At 49.9% G+C, this 12864-nt stretch overlaps 1 protein-coding gene across 1 annotated transcript in view; it reads right to left on the bottom strand.

Moving 5' to 3' along the window:
• Window positions 1-10735: 10735 nt before the first annotated feature.
• The window catches only part of ALMS1 (ALMS1 centrosome and basal body associated protein), a 105414-nt gene continuing 103285 nt past the window's right edge, over window positions 10736-12864 (bottom strand). The window contains exons 19-20 of the mRNA XM_044659290.1: window positions 12643-12742; window positions 10736-11112 (exon numbers count right to left, since the gene is read on the bottom strand). Coding sequence (XP_044515225.1) covers window positions 11068-11112; window positions 12643-12742 — 145 coding nt within the window. The 3' untranslated portion in view covers window positions 10736-11067. The remainder of the gene's footprint in view (window positions 11113-12642; window positions 12743-12864) is intronic.

The raw sequence follows: 12864 nt of genomic DNA, 5'->3' as shown, positions 1-12864 counted from the left end.
TTCCAAGCTTTAAGATGCCGTTAAGCTGATGGATCCCCTCCTCAGAGGTCTGCCCGGCAGCTTTCTGGGGTTGTCGCCGTCCCTTGGGACGCCCAAAGGGTAGCCGTTGGCCCCTGGCTTCCGCTGCTCGTTTTCTCCGGCAGGAGTTTCTTGCCCAGGCAGTTAAAGACTTTCACTGGATTGGCCTGACTGACGATGGCAGTGAGGGCGTCTGGCACTGGGTGGACGGGAGTCCGTATAACGAGTCTACGAACCAAGGGTGAGTCCAGCGTCCCTCCCACTCCCGGTGCCTCTCTTGTGGCAGCTCCAGGAGGGAGGGAGGCGCGTGTGGGCAGCGTCCTGTATGTGCACCTCACGTGGGTGCTCCCTTACTCTGCCGCCCCCCAACTCCCCCCTTTCCCAAGCATGAGCACCAGGAAGGTCTAGAAAGAAAATGGAGCCTCGGTGTGGGAAGGCAGGCTCTGGGCGCTCACAGAGGTCTAGAGGCTGGGAGGTCCAAGGATGGGCGATTCTGTGAAAGGTGGGGAGGCTCCCCCGGATAATCCCTGAAAGGAACAGATGCTCAGGCATCCGAGATGCTCCCCTTAAACCAAGGCAGCAACATGGCCTATTGGACAAAGTGCCCATCTTGAGAGGCAGCTTCAAATTTGGCCTCCCCTCCATCCGAGCTGAGTGACTCTGGGCAAGTCATTTAACCCCCAGTGCCTGGCCCAGACTGCTCTTCTGCCTTGGAGCCTCGACTGGGCATCAATTCTAAGAGAAAAAAACAGCCAGCCTTGGAGTCCAGAAGATCCAAGTTTTACTCCCTCCTCAGACATTACTAGCTGGGCGACCCTGGATGCGTTCAATTTGCTTCTGACATGGTTTCCTTATTTGTAAAAATGGATATAAGAAAACTATTAATATTATAGTAATGAGAGCTAATATTTCTACAGCAGCTATGAGGTGCCAATCACTGCTGAGTGCCAAGCCCTTATTTACGGTCTCGCCTCCCCCTCACAACGCTCCCATTTTAGAGACGAGAAAACAGAAATAGAGGTTAAGGGACTCGGGAGGCCAGGCCGCACCCCAACGTCCACGTCTGAATGCCAGATGTGAGCTCCGGTCTTCGCCGGGAGGGAGGGAAGCGCCATTATTACCCCCTTTGGTGGGGATGAGGACGGCACCTACGTTCCAAGGTCCCCGGGAAGATCAAATGAGCGAATATCTATAAAGCGCTTTTTAAACCTTAAAGTTCCATATAAATTCTATTAAATTTGACCAAAATAGTAGGAAAAAGGGGAAGTAGCTCATTTTGTTCAGTCATTTTTGGTCTCCTCGGACCCCTGGTGACTCCTTTGTGATTCTCTTGGCAGAGATTCTGAGTTGTTGGTCATTTCCTTCTTCAGCTCATTTTACAGATGAGGAAACGGAGGCAAACAGGGGGAAGTGACTTGCCCAGGGTCACCCAGCTAGTAAGTTTCCGAAGTCTGATTTGGCCTCGGCAACACGAGTCTTCCTGGCTCCAGGCCCAGAGTTCACTGAGAAAGGAAGCATTGTGTAAGGGTTCAAGGATGGCCCGGAGGATTCTAACCCAAACCCTCCCGTCGCCAGGACTTCCTGTGTGGGGCAGCCCTTGCCGGGAAGCTCCTTCCTCCTTCACTCTTCTCTGCTCCGCCCCAGGCCCGTCCCAAGCGTCTTCTTGAAGGATTTCCTTCTGGAAGGGCCCCTGGGACGCGGCTCGCTGCCTCCAATAAAGCTCTTCTTTGTGCCTAGGTTCTGGGCGGCCAATCAGCCGGACAACTGGGACGGAGGGCAGGGGATGCGGGAGGACTGCGCGCACCTGATCCCCGGAAAGCCGGGATCCTGGAACGACGCGAGCTGCCAGCTCGCCTACCAGTGGATCTGCAAGGTCTCGCTGTAGCGCCACGAGGGGCCACCAGGGGGCCCCTGCGCCGCCCCTTCCCCGGCTTCCTTTGCCTACCAGCGCCCGGCACGCCTCCCCCCAGATTCTGGGACCCTGCCGGGACCTCGAGCGGCCAGGAACGACCCAAAGGAAAGCGTCCGGCGAAAGGCACCGCGGGAGGAGCCGCCGCCACAAGGTGCGAGCCCAGGCCCGGGGCTCCTCCGGGAGACGCGCCGCGGCCTCTGCCTCGGCTCCTGCCCCGACGCTGGGCCCAGCTTCCCGCGGCGCCCCTGGCTCGGCGCTCCCTCCTCACGGCCCTCCCGACGCCCGGCGAGTGGCAGCGTCTCCCCCGAACGTCTCCACATTTCTTTCACACACATAGACAAGGCACTACACGGCTCTATCTTACACAGAGCACGCGTGTCCTGTATGTAGATGGCATGTGCGCACACGTGCACGTTTACCCCTTACGTTTCCTTAGCTTGTAGGACGCTCCGAGAAGCCGGCGTTCAGGGCTTTCCTCGGAAGGCCTCTCGGCTCCGCGTGCTTCTCTGGGGCTGAATAAATAACAAGTAAAAGCTCTGCCGTCCGTCCGTCCGTCTGTCCGAGGTCACGGCGGATCCCGCGTCGCGTGTCTCCAGCGCCAGCCTCCGTGACAGCCGGGGCTCTCCCCAGACGGCGCCCCGTACAGGCAGAGGCACATTTTCTTCGAGCGAGAGAACCGTTTAAAGCGGGTCGGGAGAAGAGGAAGCTTGGCTGAGAGAAGGGAAGAGCTCGGGGTGGTTGGCGAGGAATGCTGGCTCGCCTTCCGTCGTGGGACGTGGGGGTGTCTACACCTCTCGGACCACGAATGAACGTGCGCCGTTTCCTTGGACTCGATCCCCTCTGGAAAAGCACGAGACCATGTCCTAGTCATGCCTTGGGGGGAAGGGCAAAGGCAGAGGCTTCTGTTTAGTGGGCCAACAGAGGTCCAGGCGCCCAAGGGCTCGCTGTGTGGGGCGGCACCGCTCGTTCCGTCAGACGCCCCTTCGTGCCCATCCAGCCTTAGAAAAGACCTGAGGAAAAGGCCGCTTACAGAACGGAAGTCGCAGTTAAATGTTACCAGCATCCTTCTGATTTGCTCATCAGACTAATGAAAGACCCCCCAGATCACGCCTTAGCTGGGCTACCCCCAAGACACAGCGCCTCTGAACAGAGAAGGAAAAGAGCAGGCGTTTGGCCAACCTCGCCCTTCGGGGTCCGATAAAAGGAGGGTTTCCAGCAAGAGCAGAGCAGCGCCTCAGAAGCGGGGAGGAAAGGCGCGGCCAAAGGCCGGGCTGCAGGCTCCAGGCCCCCCCTCTCCCTTCAGCAGTCCCACTCCAAATGGGAAGGAGGAGGCAAAGCTCGGAGAAGAACACAAGTTCAGGCCATCCGTCCCACCCAGGGTAGGGCAAAGCACGGAGGCCACCCAGATCTCCACTTCAGCGCCCCAGCTGGAGCAGGCGGGATTCCACGGTCAGCTGTGAGAAGTGGTTGTCCAATGTGCCATTTGGAATTATCCTAAGCCCTGCGAGACTACAACTCCCAGGACTCTCTGCCACAACTTCCCCTGACACTTCCCACTTCCTTTGGGGGAGGTGTCAGGGAAAGTATAAAAGGGAAAGTTTGGCGCCTTTTCCCCTTTCTTCTACCTCCTAGTTTCCCCTAGACCTTCCCCTTTCTAATTAAAATAAAACCCAGCTATTCAAAACCCTAAAGTTGCTCTCTGATCATTCACTTGCAGGCTCTGGTCAATCTTTCCCTTCCTCTCTCCTTTCTCCCATCCATCCTCCCTTCCTCCCTCCATCCCTTCACTTTCACACACATTTTATGGCGGCCTTCAGATGGACCTGAACTTGCACACACCATGCTAAAGGGAGGACTGGGAGCTCAACATCACTCCGTGTGCTACAGAACCAGAGCGCCAACCACCACTAGTTGAAGTGCCAAAATAAAAATCAAAAGAAATAATAAAGGGGCCGCTGAGTGGCTCAGTGGATAGAGTGCCAGGCCTGGAGACAGGAAGTCCTGGATTCAAAACTCAGACACTCCCCATATGTGTGACCCTGGACAAGTCACTTAACCCCACTTGCGAGTCTTCCCTCTTCTTAGAGTTGTTACTAGGATAGGCACTCAGGGTTTGTTTGTTTTTTTAAACTATATAAATGCTATTTTTATACATATATATACACAAAAAAATGTCATTATTGTTCACCAAAGATTAGGAAAAAATAAGACAAAAGAAACAGGCACCATGGGCTCAGGGACACGTAGAGACCAGATGGGGAGATAAAGCAGCTGCCTCCCACTTACTGGTAGTTCAAAGTCATCCTCCTCCCTCAAAAGCTACCAGAGAAGGGAAAAAAAAAAAAAAAAACACTGTCCTCTCACATTTTTTGTGTTTACTCAGTCCCAGCTCAGGCCAGAGATACCCTATTTCAAGATATCATAAGAAAAAATTGCCCCCAAGTACTGGAACCAGAGAGCAATGTGAAAATCGAATGCAGAGGTCCAATATCCTTTTATTCCTTCCAAACTGATCCCTTATTTCTCCAGCAAAACCTCTTCCTTCCCCAAGTCCTCCCTCTCATAACCTCACCACTTCCATTCCCTCAGCCAAAGAACTTGCCTCTTACGTTTATTGATGCGAGTTCCCTTTTTCCCCCTTTAACTTCATCTCAAAGCCCCTTGACATCATCTATTACTCTCTTCTCCTCTCCCTAGTCTCCGACAAGGAGGCGACCCTTCTTACTCCTCTGCATCGGCACTCTATCCCTTCTCCTCCCACTCTTTTAGCAGATTGTTCTCTTTCCCTCCCCCTTTGATTCCTTTCCCCTCTCCTTTCTAGCTCCTTCCCCCATCCTACCTTCCTTCTCATCTTCCACCTCTCCGTATCTGTTGGTTCCTTCCCTACTGCCTTCAAACATGCCCCAAAAGCCTTCTCTAAATGCTGGCTCGCATCCTGTATCTGTCTTTCCCCTCTCAGCCAACCTCCTTGAAAGAGCCATCTACATTCACTGCTTCCACTTCCTCTCCTCTCACTCCTCTATCAAGACTTTGCAGTCTGGCCTCCAACTCCATCATCCATCTGAAGTTGTTCTCTTCAAAGCCACTAATGATCTCTTTTATTTTTAACCCTTCCCTTCAGTCTTAGACTCAATACTGTGTATTGGTTCCAAGACAGAAGGGTGGTCAGGGTTAGGAGATGGGAGTTAAGTGACTTGCCCAGGGTCACACAGCTGGGAAGTGTCTGAGACCACATTTTCTTTCTGCACTCTTTATAGAACTTCATCAGTTCCAGAGTTTATTCATCCATATGCAAATGACTCATAGATCCACAGATCCAGGTCCAATCTCTCCCCTGAACTTCGGTCTCACAATCCACATCTACTGGACATTCCAACCAGATGTCCCAGGAACACCTTAAAGTCAATGTGTCCAAAATGGAACTCATTTGTCTTTCCCCCTAAATCCACCCTTCTTCCAAGGATCTTTATTTCTATTGAACACATCACCATCTTTCTGTTCTCCCAGTTTGGTGACCTCAGCATTTCCCCAACTCTTCCCTCTCCTTCACTCCATCTAGCCAATCTGTTGCTAAATGTTGCCCTTTCTACCTCATAATGGATAAGAAGATAATGTGGAGCATGAGAAGTACCATGTGCGTACATGGAGAACCTAGGAAACCTGCTTCTAAGAGAATGGGATGATGCATCAACAAAGGGCCTCGGAGAGACCCATTGTGGAGCTCACGTAGACATTCTAGTCCAGCTGGCTAATCACTTGGCCAAGGAGAAGCCATTTCATTGGTTTCTAAGGCATTCAAGAAGCCTACCAACTTCCACTTCTTCATCTTTTGCTTCCAGTTGTTTTGACTTCATTTTTTGACTCTGATGAGAGGCAATACCAATCTGTGGAGTTTCAAGAGGTAAGGATTGAACAAGCCTTAATAATCTAGAAGTTCAAGGGTGGCTAAGCGGCTCAATAGGTAGAGAGCCAGGCCTGGAGATGGGAGATCCTGGATTCAAATATGGCTATGTGTCACTTAGTGACAAGTCACTTTGACTGTCTTTTTTTTTTTTAAACCCTTACCTTCTGTCTTAGAATCAATACAGATATCAGTATTAAGGAAGAAGAGCAGTAAGAGCTAGGTAATTAGGGTTAAGTGAGTTGCCCAGTGGAAAAGAGAACTAGCCCTGAAGACAGGGGGTGGTTTTGGGTTCAAATCTGGACTCAGACATGTAAAAAATAAGATGCTGGGAGACCTTTCTGGGTAAAGATATGGCTTTATTGTGACAGAGAAATCACAAGGCTAGAGGTCTACAGGTCTTCTCCCAGTTCAAAACCTGAGACTCCTGACCAAGGTTTTTAAAAAAAGAAGACATGTATGAATTAAGCATGCTACTAAAAAAATTTTTTTAATGAAATTCATCACTAAATAAACACAGAAAATGGAAACTCTGAAAATCATAGGGATCATAAAAAATTTTAAAACAAAATGAATAATTATGTAGATAAATAAAACTAAGAGCAGGTTTTAATTCTAATAAATAGGCAAAACATTTAGTCAATTTACTCTGAAAAGAGAAGAAAATCAAAATATCAAAACTAAAAAAGATAATTCACAATAAATGAAGAAAAATACAGGGAATTGTCAAAATTTATTCTTTTGGGGAAATATTTTATTTTCCCAATTACATATAATAATTTTCAACATGTTTTCCTAAATTATAAGATCCAAATTATCTCCATCTCTCCATCCACCCTTCCTGAAATGATATGCAATTTGATCTGGGTTGTACATTTATGGTCATGCAAAACATATTTCCATATTAGTCCTTGTTGTAAGAGAATATTCATATAAAACAAAAACAAATAAAATAAAGTGAAAATTGCATGCTTTGATCTGCATTCAGAATCCAACAGTTCTTTCTCTAAAAGTGAAAAGCATTCTTTGTTATAATTATTTCAGAACTACCCTGGATCATTGTATTATTGAGAAAAACTAAATCTTTCACAGTTGATCATCATACAATGTTGCTGTTACTGTGAGAATGTTCTCCTGGTTCTGCTTGCTTCACTCTGCATCATTTCACATGTAGGTCTTTCTAGTTTTTCACTGAAGTCATTCAGCTTATCATTTCTTAAAGCTCAATAATATTCCATCACAATCACATGCCATAGTTTGTTTAGTCATTCCCCAACGGATGGGCATCCCCTCAATTTCCAATTCTTTGCCACCATAAAAAGAATTGCTATAAATATTTTTGTACAAATAGGTCCTTTTCTCAAATTTTAAAATCTCTTTGGGTTATAGACCTAATAGTGGCATAAGTGGATCAAAGGGTACATACCATTTCGTTTTATAGCCCTTTGTGTATAGCTCCAAATTGTCCTCCAGAATGGTTGAATCTGTTCACAACTCCACCAATAAAGCATTATTCTGCCACACCCCCTCCGACATTTAATCACTTCCCTTTATTGTCACAGAAATTATTCTTATAGTAATGTGTCAATAAAATGCAAAACTTAAAGAAAATGGATCAGTATTTACAAAAATACAAGACCAAATTAAGAATGCAAAAAAGTAATTAAACAACCCAATTTCAGAAATAAAATTGAATGAGCTATAAACTCAATAAGGAAAACAAAACACCCCAGACCTAGATGAATTTATGAGTGGACTATATTGTGTTTAAAGAAAACTCATTCCAGTATTACGAATGGAGCAAGACTGAGCACCAACAATTCCATGGGGTGTCGTTACCCCTGTCTAGATAACTACTAGCTCATTCTCCTTATTCATTCTCATCTCGGGTTCTATAGCTGTCGAGGGCTATGTTTTGCTATTTCCTTATTACTAAAAGAGAAACATCCCTCCCACTAATTAATCGCTTTGTTTTAAACCTCATTTAAAATTTTTTTATTAAATGGTATTTAAGAAATAGCACTTGTTAAATGTTATTTAATCTATGTTTATTTAAATATCATTTTGTATTGAATAAATATATTCATTGAATATTGTTTTAATAAATAATAAATATCATTTAATAAACAGGAAAAAACTCTTCCCTAAGAACTGGCTCATCTCTAACAATATCAAACTCCCAAATCTCCTGGGCTTAAATAAGCGTCACATCCTGTAACGAACAATAAAACAAAATTATAAACATCACCTGTGAGAAATAGCCAGCAAAACTCATTTTGTCGCCATTAAAACAATGACCAAAGTGCCCCTTTGCCATCCCAAGTTCTCTCAGGAGGTTCATCAGCATGAGGTAAGCAGCCTCGAGGCACTGGAGGACGCCACCTGTGGGTACCGATAAGTAGAAGCGACCCGGGAGATGAGCGAGCGCCCCGGGGAGTGGTGGGGTCACAAGGCACACGGACAAGCGGGACGGCTCTAGGGAGGAGGCGCTGGGCTTAGTGTTCTTCTTGGTTTGCTTTTTGATAAGCGGCTTATTGCCTTTTCGCTCGTAAGCTGCAGGGAATCGAGGGTCCGGGTGGGTGGGCCGCGCTGGAGGCTCCGGGGTGCATGCAGAGATGCTCGTGTTGGTCATGTCTAGAACAAACATCAGTCCCAGGAAAACGCCTCCAAGAAGAGGAGGGGAGCGCGGTGGGGGGAAGAGGCCGAGCTGATCCGGCCCCCGCTTCAGGAAGCCTCCGAGGAGGACGAGGCCCGGGAGCCGAGGACAGCGTGTCTATCTGTCCCGGCCATGCCGGGCGCTCCTCGAGTGGGTCCCCGGAGACACTGGCCTTCCGCCCTTCTGGGCGACGCTTTTCGGAGGATTCGTTCCTTATTATGGAAAATGTCCATCTGTCCAGTATGCCAACTTGGGTGAAATCCGACTAAGTCCTGGCATCCTCCGTGGCATGCTTTGGTGACAGAGGACTGAGCTCACAGGCAGGAAGCCCCGAGAGTTCAAATCTGACCTCGGCTTCCCCAGCTGTAAAATGGGGCTAATGACAGCACCTCTCCCCGGGCGATCCTGCTGGCCCCTCTCTGGAGGAGCTGATGGGGATCCGGGCTGCGAAGAAGATGGGGAGGACTTTCCTCTTCTCGTGGCTCCCCCATCTGTGCCAGGCTCTCCGTGCCAGTGGGAGGACGGGGCCTCACGTGGGCAGAGACCTGGCGTGGAGACTGGAAAAGCAAGTGGGGGCCCCCCTCCAGCCCCCCAGCGCCGCCCCTTTCGCCTTCTTCCTCTGCCATGGGAGGGAATGGCAGGATTGCTTTTGTTTGGCTCGGTATCGTCGTCCTCTGCGCTGCCTCCTTCACGTTTTAGTAAAACATCGCACGGGCCCTTGGAAGCTCCTCCTCCGAGTGTCCCGGGGCCACCAGGCAGTGCCAGGGAGGAAGAACTGCAAGGCCTGACCCTGGGCAGCTCACTGAAGCTCTGTTTGCTCATCTGTAAAATGGGGGTAAGGACAAGGCTGCTAAAGTGCACCACGTAAACGGTAGCACACCAGGCAGGGGAGACCCTTCCGAGGGCTCTGGGGGTGCCGAGACCAGATTTCCCTCATTTTCACGCCTCCCATGATCCGGCGGCTGGGAGAGGGGCCTCTGACACGGCTGGGCCCGGGGCTTGGGGGCAGCCAAAGGATGCCAATTCACCAGACAGCTGGCACAGAAGAGAAGGGCAAAAGCCGCGTGTGGGCCAAGTTCCCTGGGCCAGCCCATGGCCATCACCTCTGAGCGCTTCTCCGCAAAGCCAGGCATCTCTTGGTCATCCACTTGGGCCAGCAGAAGCACGTTGCAGCCAGACCCTGGAGGTCTTTTGGCCTAGGGGGGGCCTCCTCTGACCCAGGAGAAGCCCGAGAGTATTAGGAAGTGAAAACTTCAGGAGGGGGACGAGAGATTAGACACCAGAGAAACAGGTAACACATCTAGAGACGGCACATGTGGAGGGGCAGGAGAGGGCAGAGGAGGAATCCAGAGAGAAGACAGGAATAATACATGCACCTACCTCCCAGCGTTGTGGTGAGGGTCAAACACTTGTACAATGCTTGGCAAACTGAAAAATCCTACATAAATGTCACGATTTTTAGATGCTGTTGTAGTACCCAGTTTACAGATGAGAAACCTAACACCGAGAGGCCCAAAGTCAATGTGGAGCCAGAGCCAACCCCAGGCGGTCCTGCCCATGTTCTGTATTCTGTCCATCACGCCCCGTGGCTTCTCCCAGAGCTCCTGCTGGACATTCAGCACAGTGAAGGAACTTGGGCGCCAGAGGCCCATGAGGCTCTCTTCCCATGGCCTGAGGTTTTATTTACTCTGGTCAACTGAAGGAGATCATGCCAGGCACCGAACTCAACAAGGGAAAAAGGAAGACAAACAGGAACAAGTCAGTGTTCTCAAGAAGACTCCATTCTCTTGGGGTGCTGGGTGGGGGATAGGAATCCCACCAAGGAGGGCCCTGGGCAGTCTGCCCCATAACGAAGGCATGACACAAATGGGGACAAACTTTTGCCCCCGACATTTAGCCCTCCACCCCGGCCCCTCTGTACCTGGAGCAGACAACCACCCACAATATTCCTTGTCAAGCCTGGAACTCCTTCTGCGTTCTGCCTGCAGCATCTCATGAGGGGCCCAGACCATCCAGCTTCCCTTCTGGACTCGGGAGGTAGATTGGGAGTTCTGTCTCATCCTCCTCCCTCCATCAACATGTCCTCCCCAAATGGCAAAATGCCGAGCCTCAAGATTCCCTGGCCAAAGCCTCCAGAGCCTTCAGCCACATCCCTGGACACCCTGTGGCAAGACCCCCTGGGCCCCTGTACGTTTCCATCTGGGAAAAAAAGACTCCTGGGCCACTAGCTTTACTCTAAGACAAAAGTCATTTATTTTTAAGTACAAAAACACACACAAACACAGCCCTGCTTCTGGCAGGAAATGAGAGCGAGCCATCACTTCCAGTCGTGGGGAAGAGTCACCAAGAGAAAGCAACATCCACCAACCATTAGTGATCCAAATTAGCGGCCCGGACTCCCCAGGCCCCTCAAAGTGATTATTTCTAATCTGCACAAGAAAATGAACTAACTTTTATTAAACACACACAAAAACATTTATTCAGCTACTATTCACACACTATACCCACGCAGACAGAAGTCTAGAATTTGTAAAAACCTAAAATCCACATCTAAGAACCGAAAGGAGATCATCTTGCTTGTCAGTCCCAGGGGATTTTTCTCCCTAAGACACGGTTGGTGATTTTCTGGGGAAAGAAAAGAAACAGGAAGAACAGTTACTGGGGCTGCTTCTGCTTGTTCCAGGTGGCTGGCCCCGAAGACACTGGCATAATCCCCTCTTTCAGTTCCAGAAATCCTGGTATCACTCCATAAAGGGTGGAGGAATGGAACTCAAACCCTAGGGCAGGCCAAAGAGCCTCAGGTGGGATGTGGGCAGCCACAGCAAGTGGAGACCTCCATTCAGAAGGGTTTGCTCACAGTGCTCTGCCAGGGGAGCTGGTACGATTCTGTTGCTCTGGGCTTTAGAGAAAAGCAAATGAGCATCCCTTTCAGGACTGAGTGGTTGAGGCAGGGCATTGGAGACTCCCTGCCTCAGGAAGCTCGCCTCCTCTGAGCTTCTCAACCGATGGAGATGCTGGCAACACTCTGCTTTCTTCATTGAGCTTAGGGCCTGGCTACCCTTAACTCCTGCCATTATTCCCTCTTCATTCACTCCTCATTTCCCAGAATCTACTCCTCCCCCCTCCCCACAAAGGTGACCCTCTTGATCTCACCATCACTACTGCTCAGGAAAACTCAAAATTCTCTCAGCTGTCATACACCCTCTCCCCTGCCTTCACCCTCGCTATGATCCCCCACCCCGCGGCTCTGCCCAGGTCCTCTCCCCTGTCCTCAATAAACTCTCCACTCCTCATCCTCACCCCTTGGAGATTGTGTTCTTTGTCGACTCCCTCGCCCCCATATCCTACAGAAGATCACTCCCAGCACTGGCTGCTTTCCCTCCAATTCATGTGCTACAGAACAGCACTGGAGAAAACCAGCAACCAGGCTGATCCACTATAAATCTGTGAGACAATGATGCCTTCTGCCACTGAGCCCTCTCTCTCCCGTCCCATCCTCTCTCCTTCAGAGGCCCACTCTCTCTTCCTTTCATCTTCCACTTCTCTGTGACTGCTGGCTGCTCCCCTTCTGCCTACAAACATGCTCCTGTCTCCCCCCTTCTCTAACACCTCCATCTGGTCTCCTCTGGGCTTTCTTGCTCACCTTTCCCCTGCTCATAGATGGCTCATGGGAAAAGCCCCTCAGAGGTCAGAGGATGAATGCCAGCTTTGCTCGCAGCCTCTCTGACCTCAGCTAATTCCATCAAAAGGAGGCAGGCAGACATTAATGCTCTCCACGATGGTGTGGGCTTGACATGAGCCCCGTAGGAGTAAGGCTAAAGCCCAAGGGCACCTGGCTCACAGCAGGCACCAACCGACACTCCCACAATGCCTAAAGTCAAATATCTTCCATATTCTAGTAGCAGGTTTGATGAAAATCTAGCAATGGACGGGAAGCCCTCCAGCAGATTCGGGTCACTCACCATCATTCTGAGCTGCCACAGACATGGGCTGCACCGAGGCCCTTCCTCCCACCCCTTGGCAGGGGCACAAGGAACAAACTCCTCCACCTCTCAGAGCTCCCTTCTTGGTGCAACACCACCATCAAGACTGAAGCCTTGATTCTGACAAGAATGCAACAAATGGAGTCATTCCAGCTCTGGTGAATGGACTCACCATTTTGTAGAGCTGAGCCTTAACGCGGTAGGTAGTGTAGGCCGACCTCCTCTGCTCTTCTTCCCTCTTCTTCCTCACCTCAGGAAGCTGCTCATACATCCTTGAAAAGGGAGAAAGAGGCCACTCATTTACTACTGCTCAGAATCACTGCAGCAGTCACTCATGTAAGTCTCCTGCCTTTGCGTCACCTCCTACTGCCTCAGAACATCATCCTCATGGCAA

This window comes from Gracilinanus agilis, chromosome 2 (genome assembly GCF_016433145.1).
Source record: "Gracilinanus agilis isolate LMUSP501 chromosome 2, AgileGrace, whole genome shotgun sequence".
Classification (NCBI taxonomy): Eukaryota; Metazoa; Chordata; class Mammalia; order Didelphimorphia; family Didelphidae; genus Gracilinanus; species Gracilinanus agilis.
This window is presented reverse-complemented; position numbering and strand designations above follow the sequence as displayed.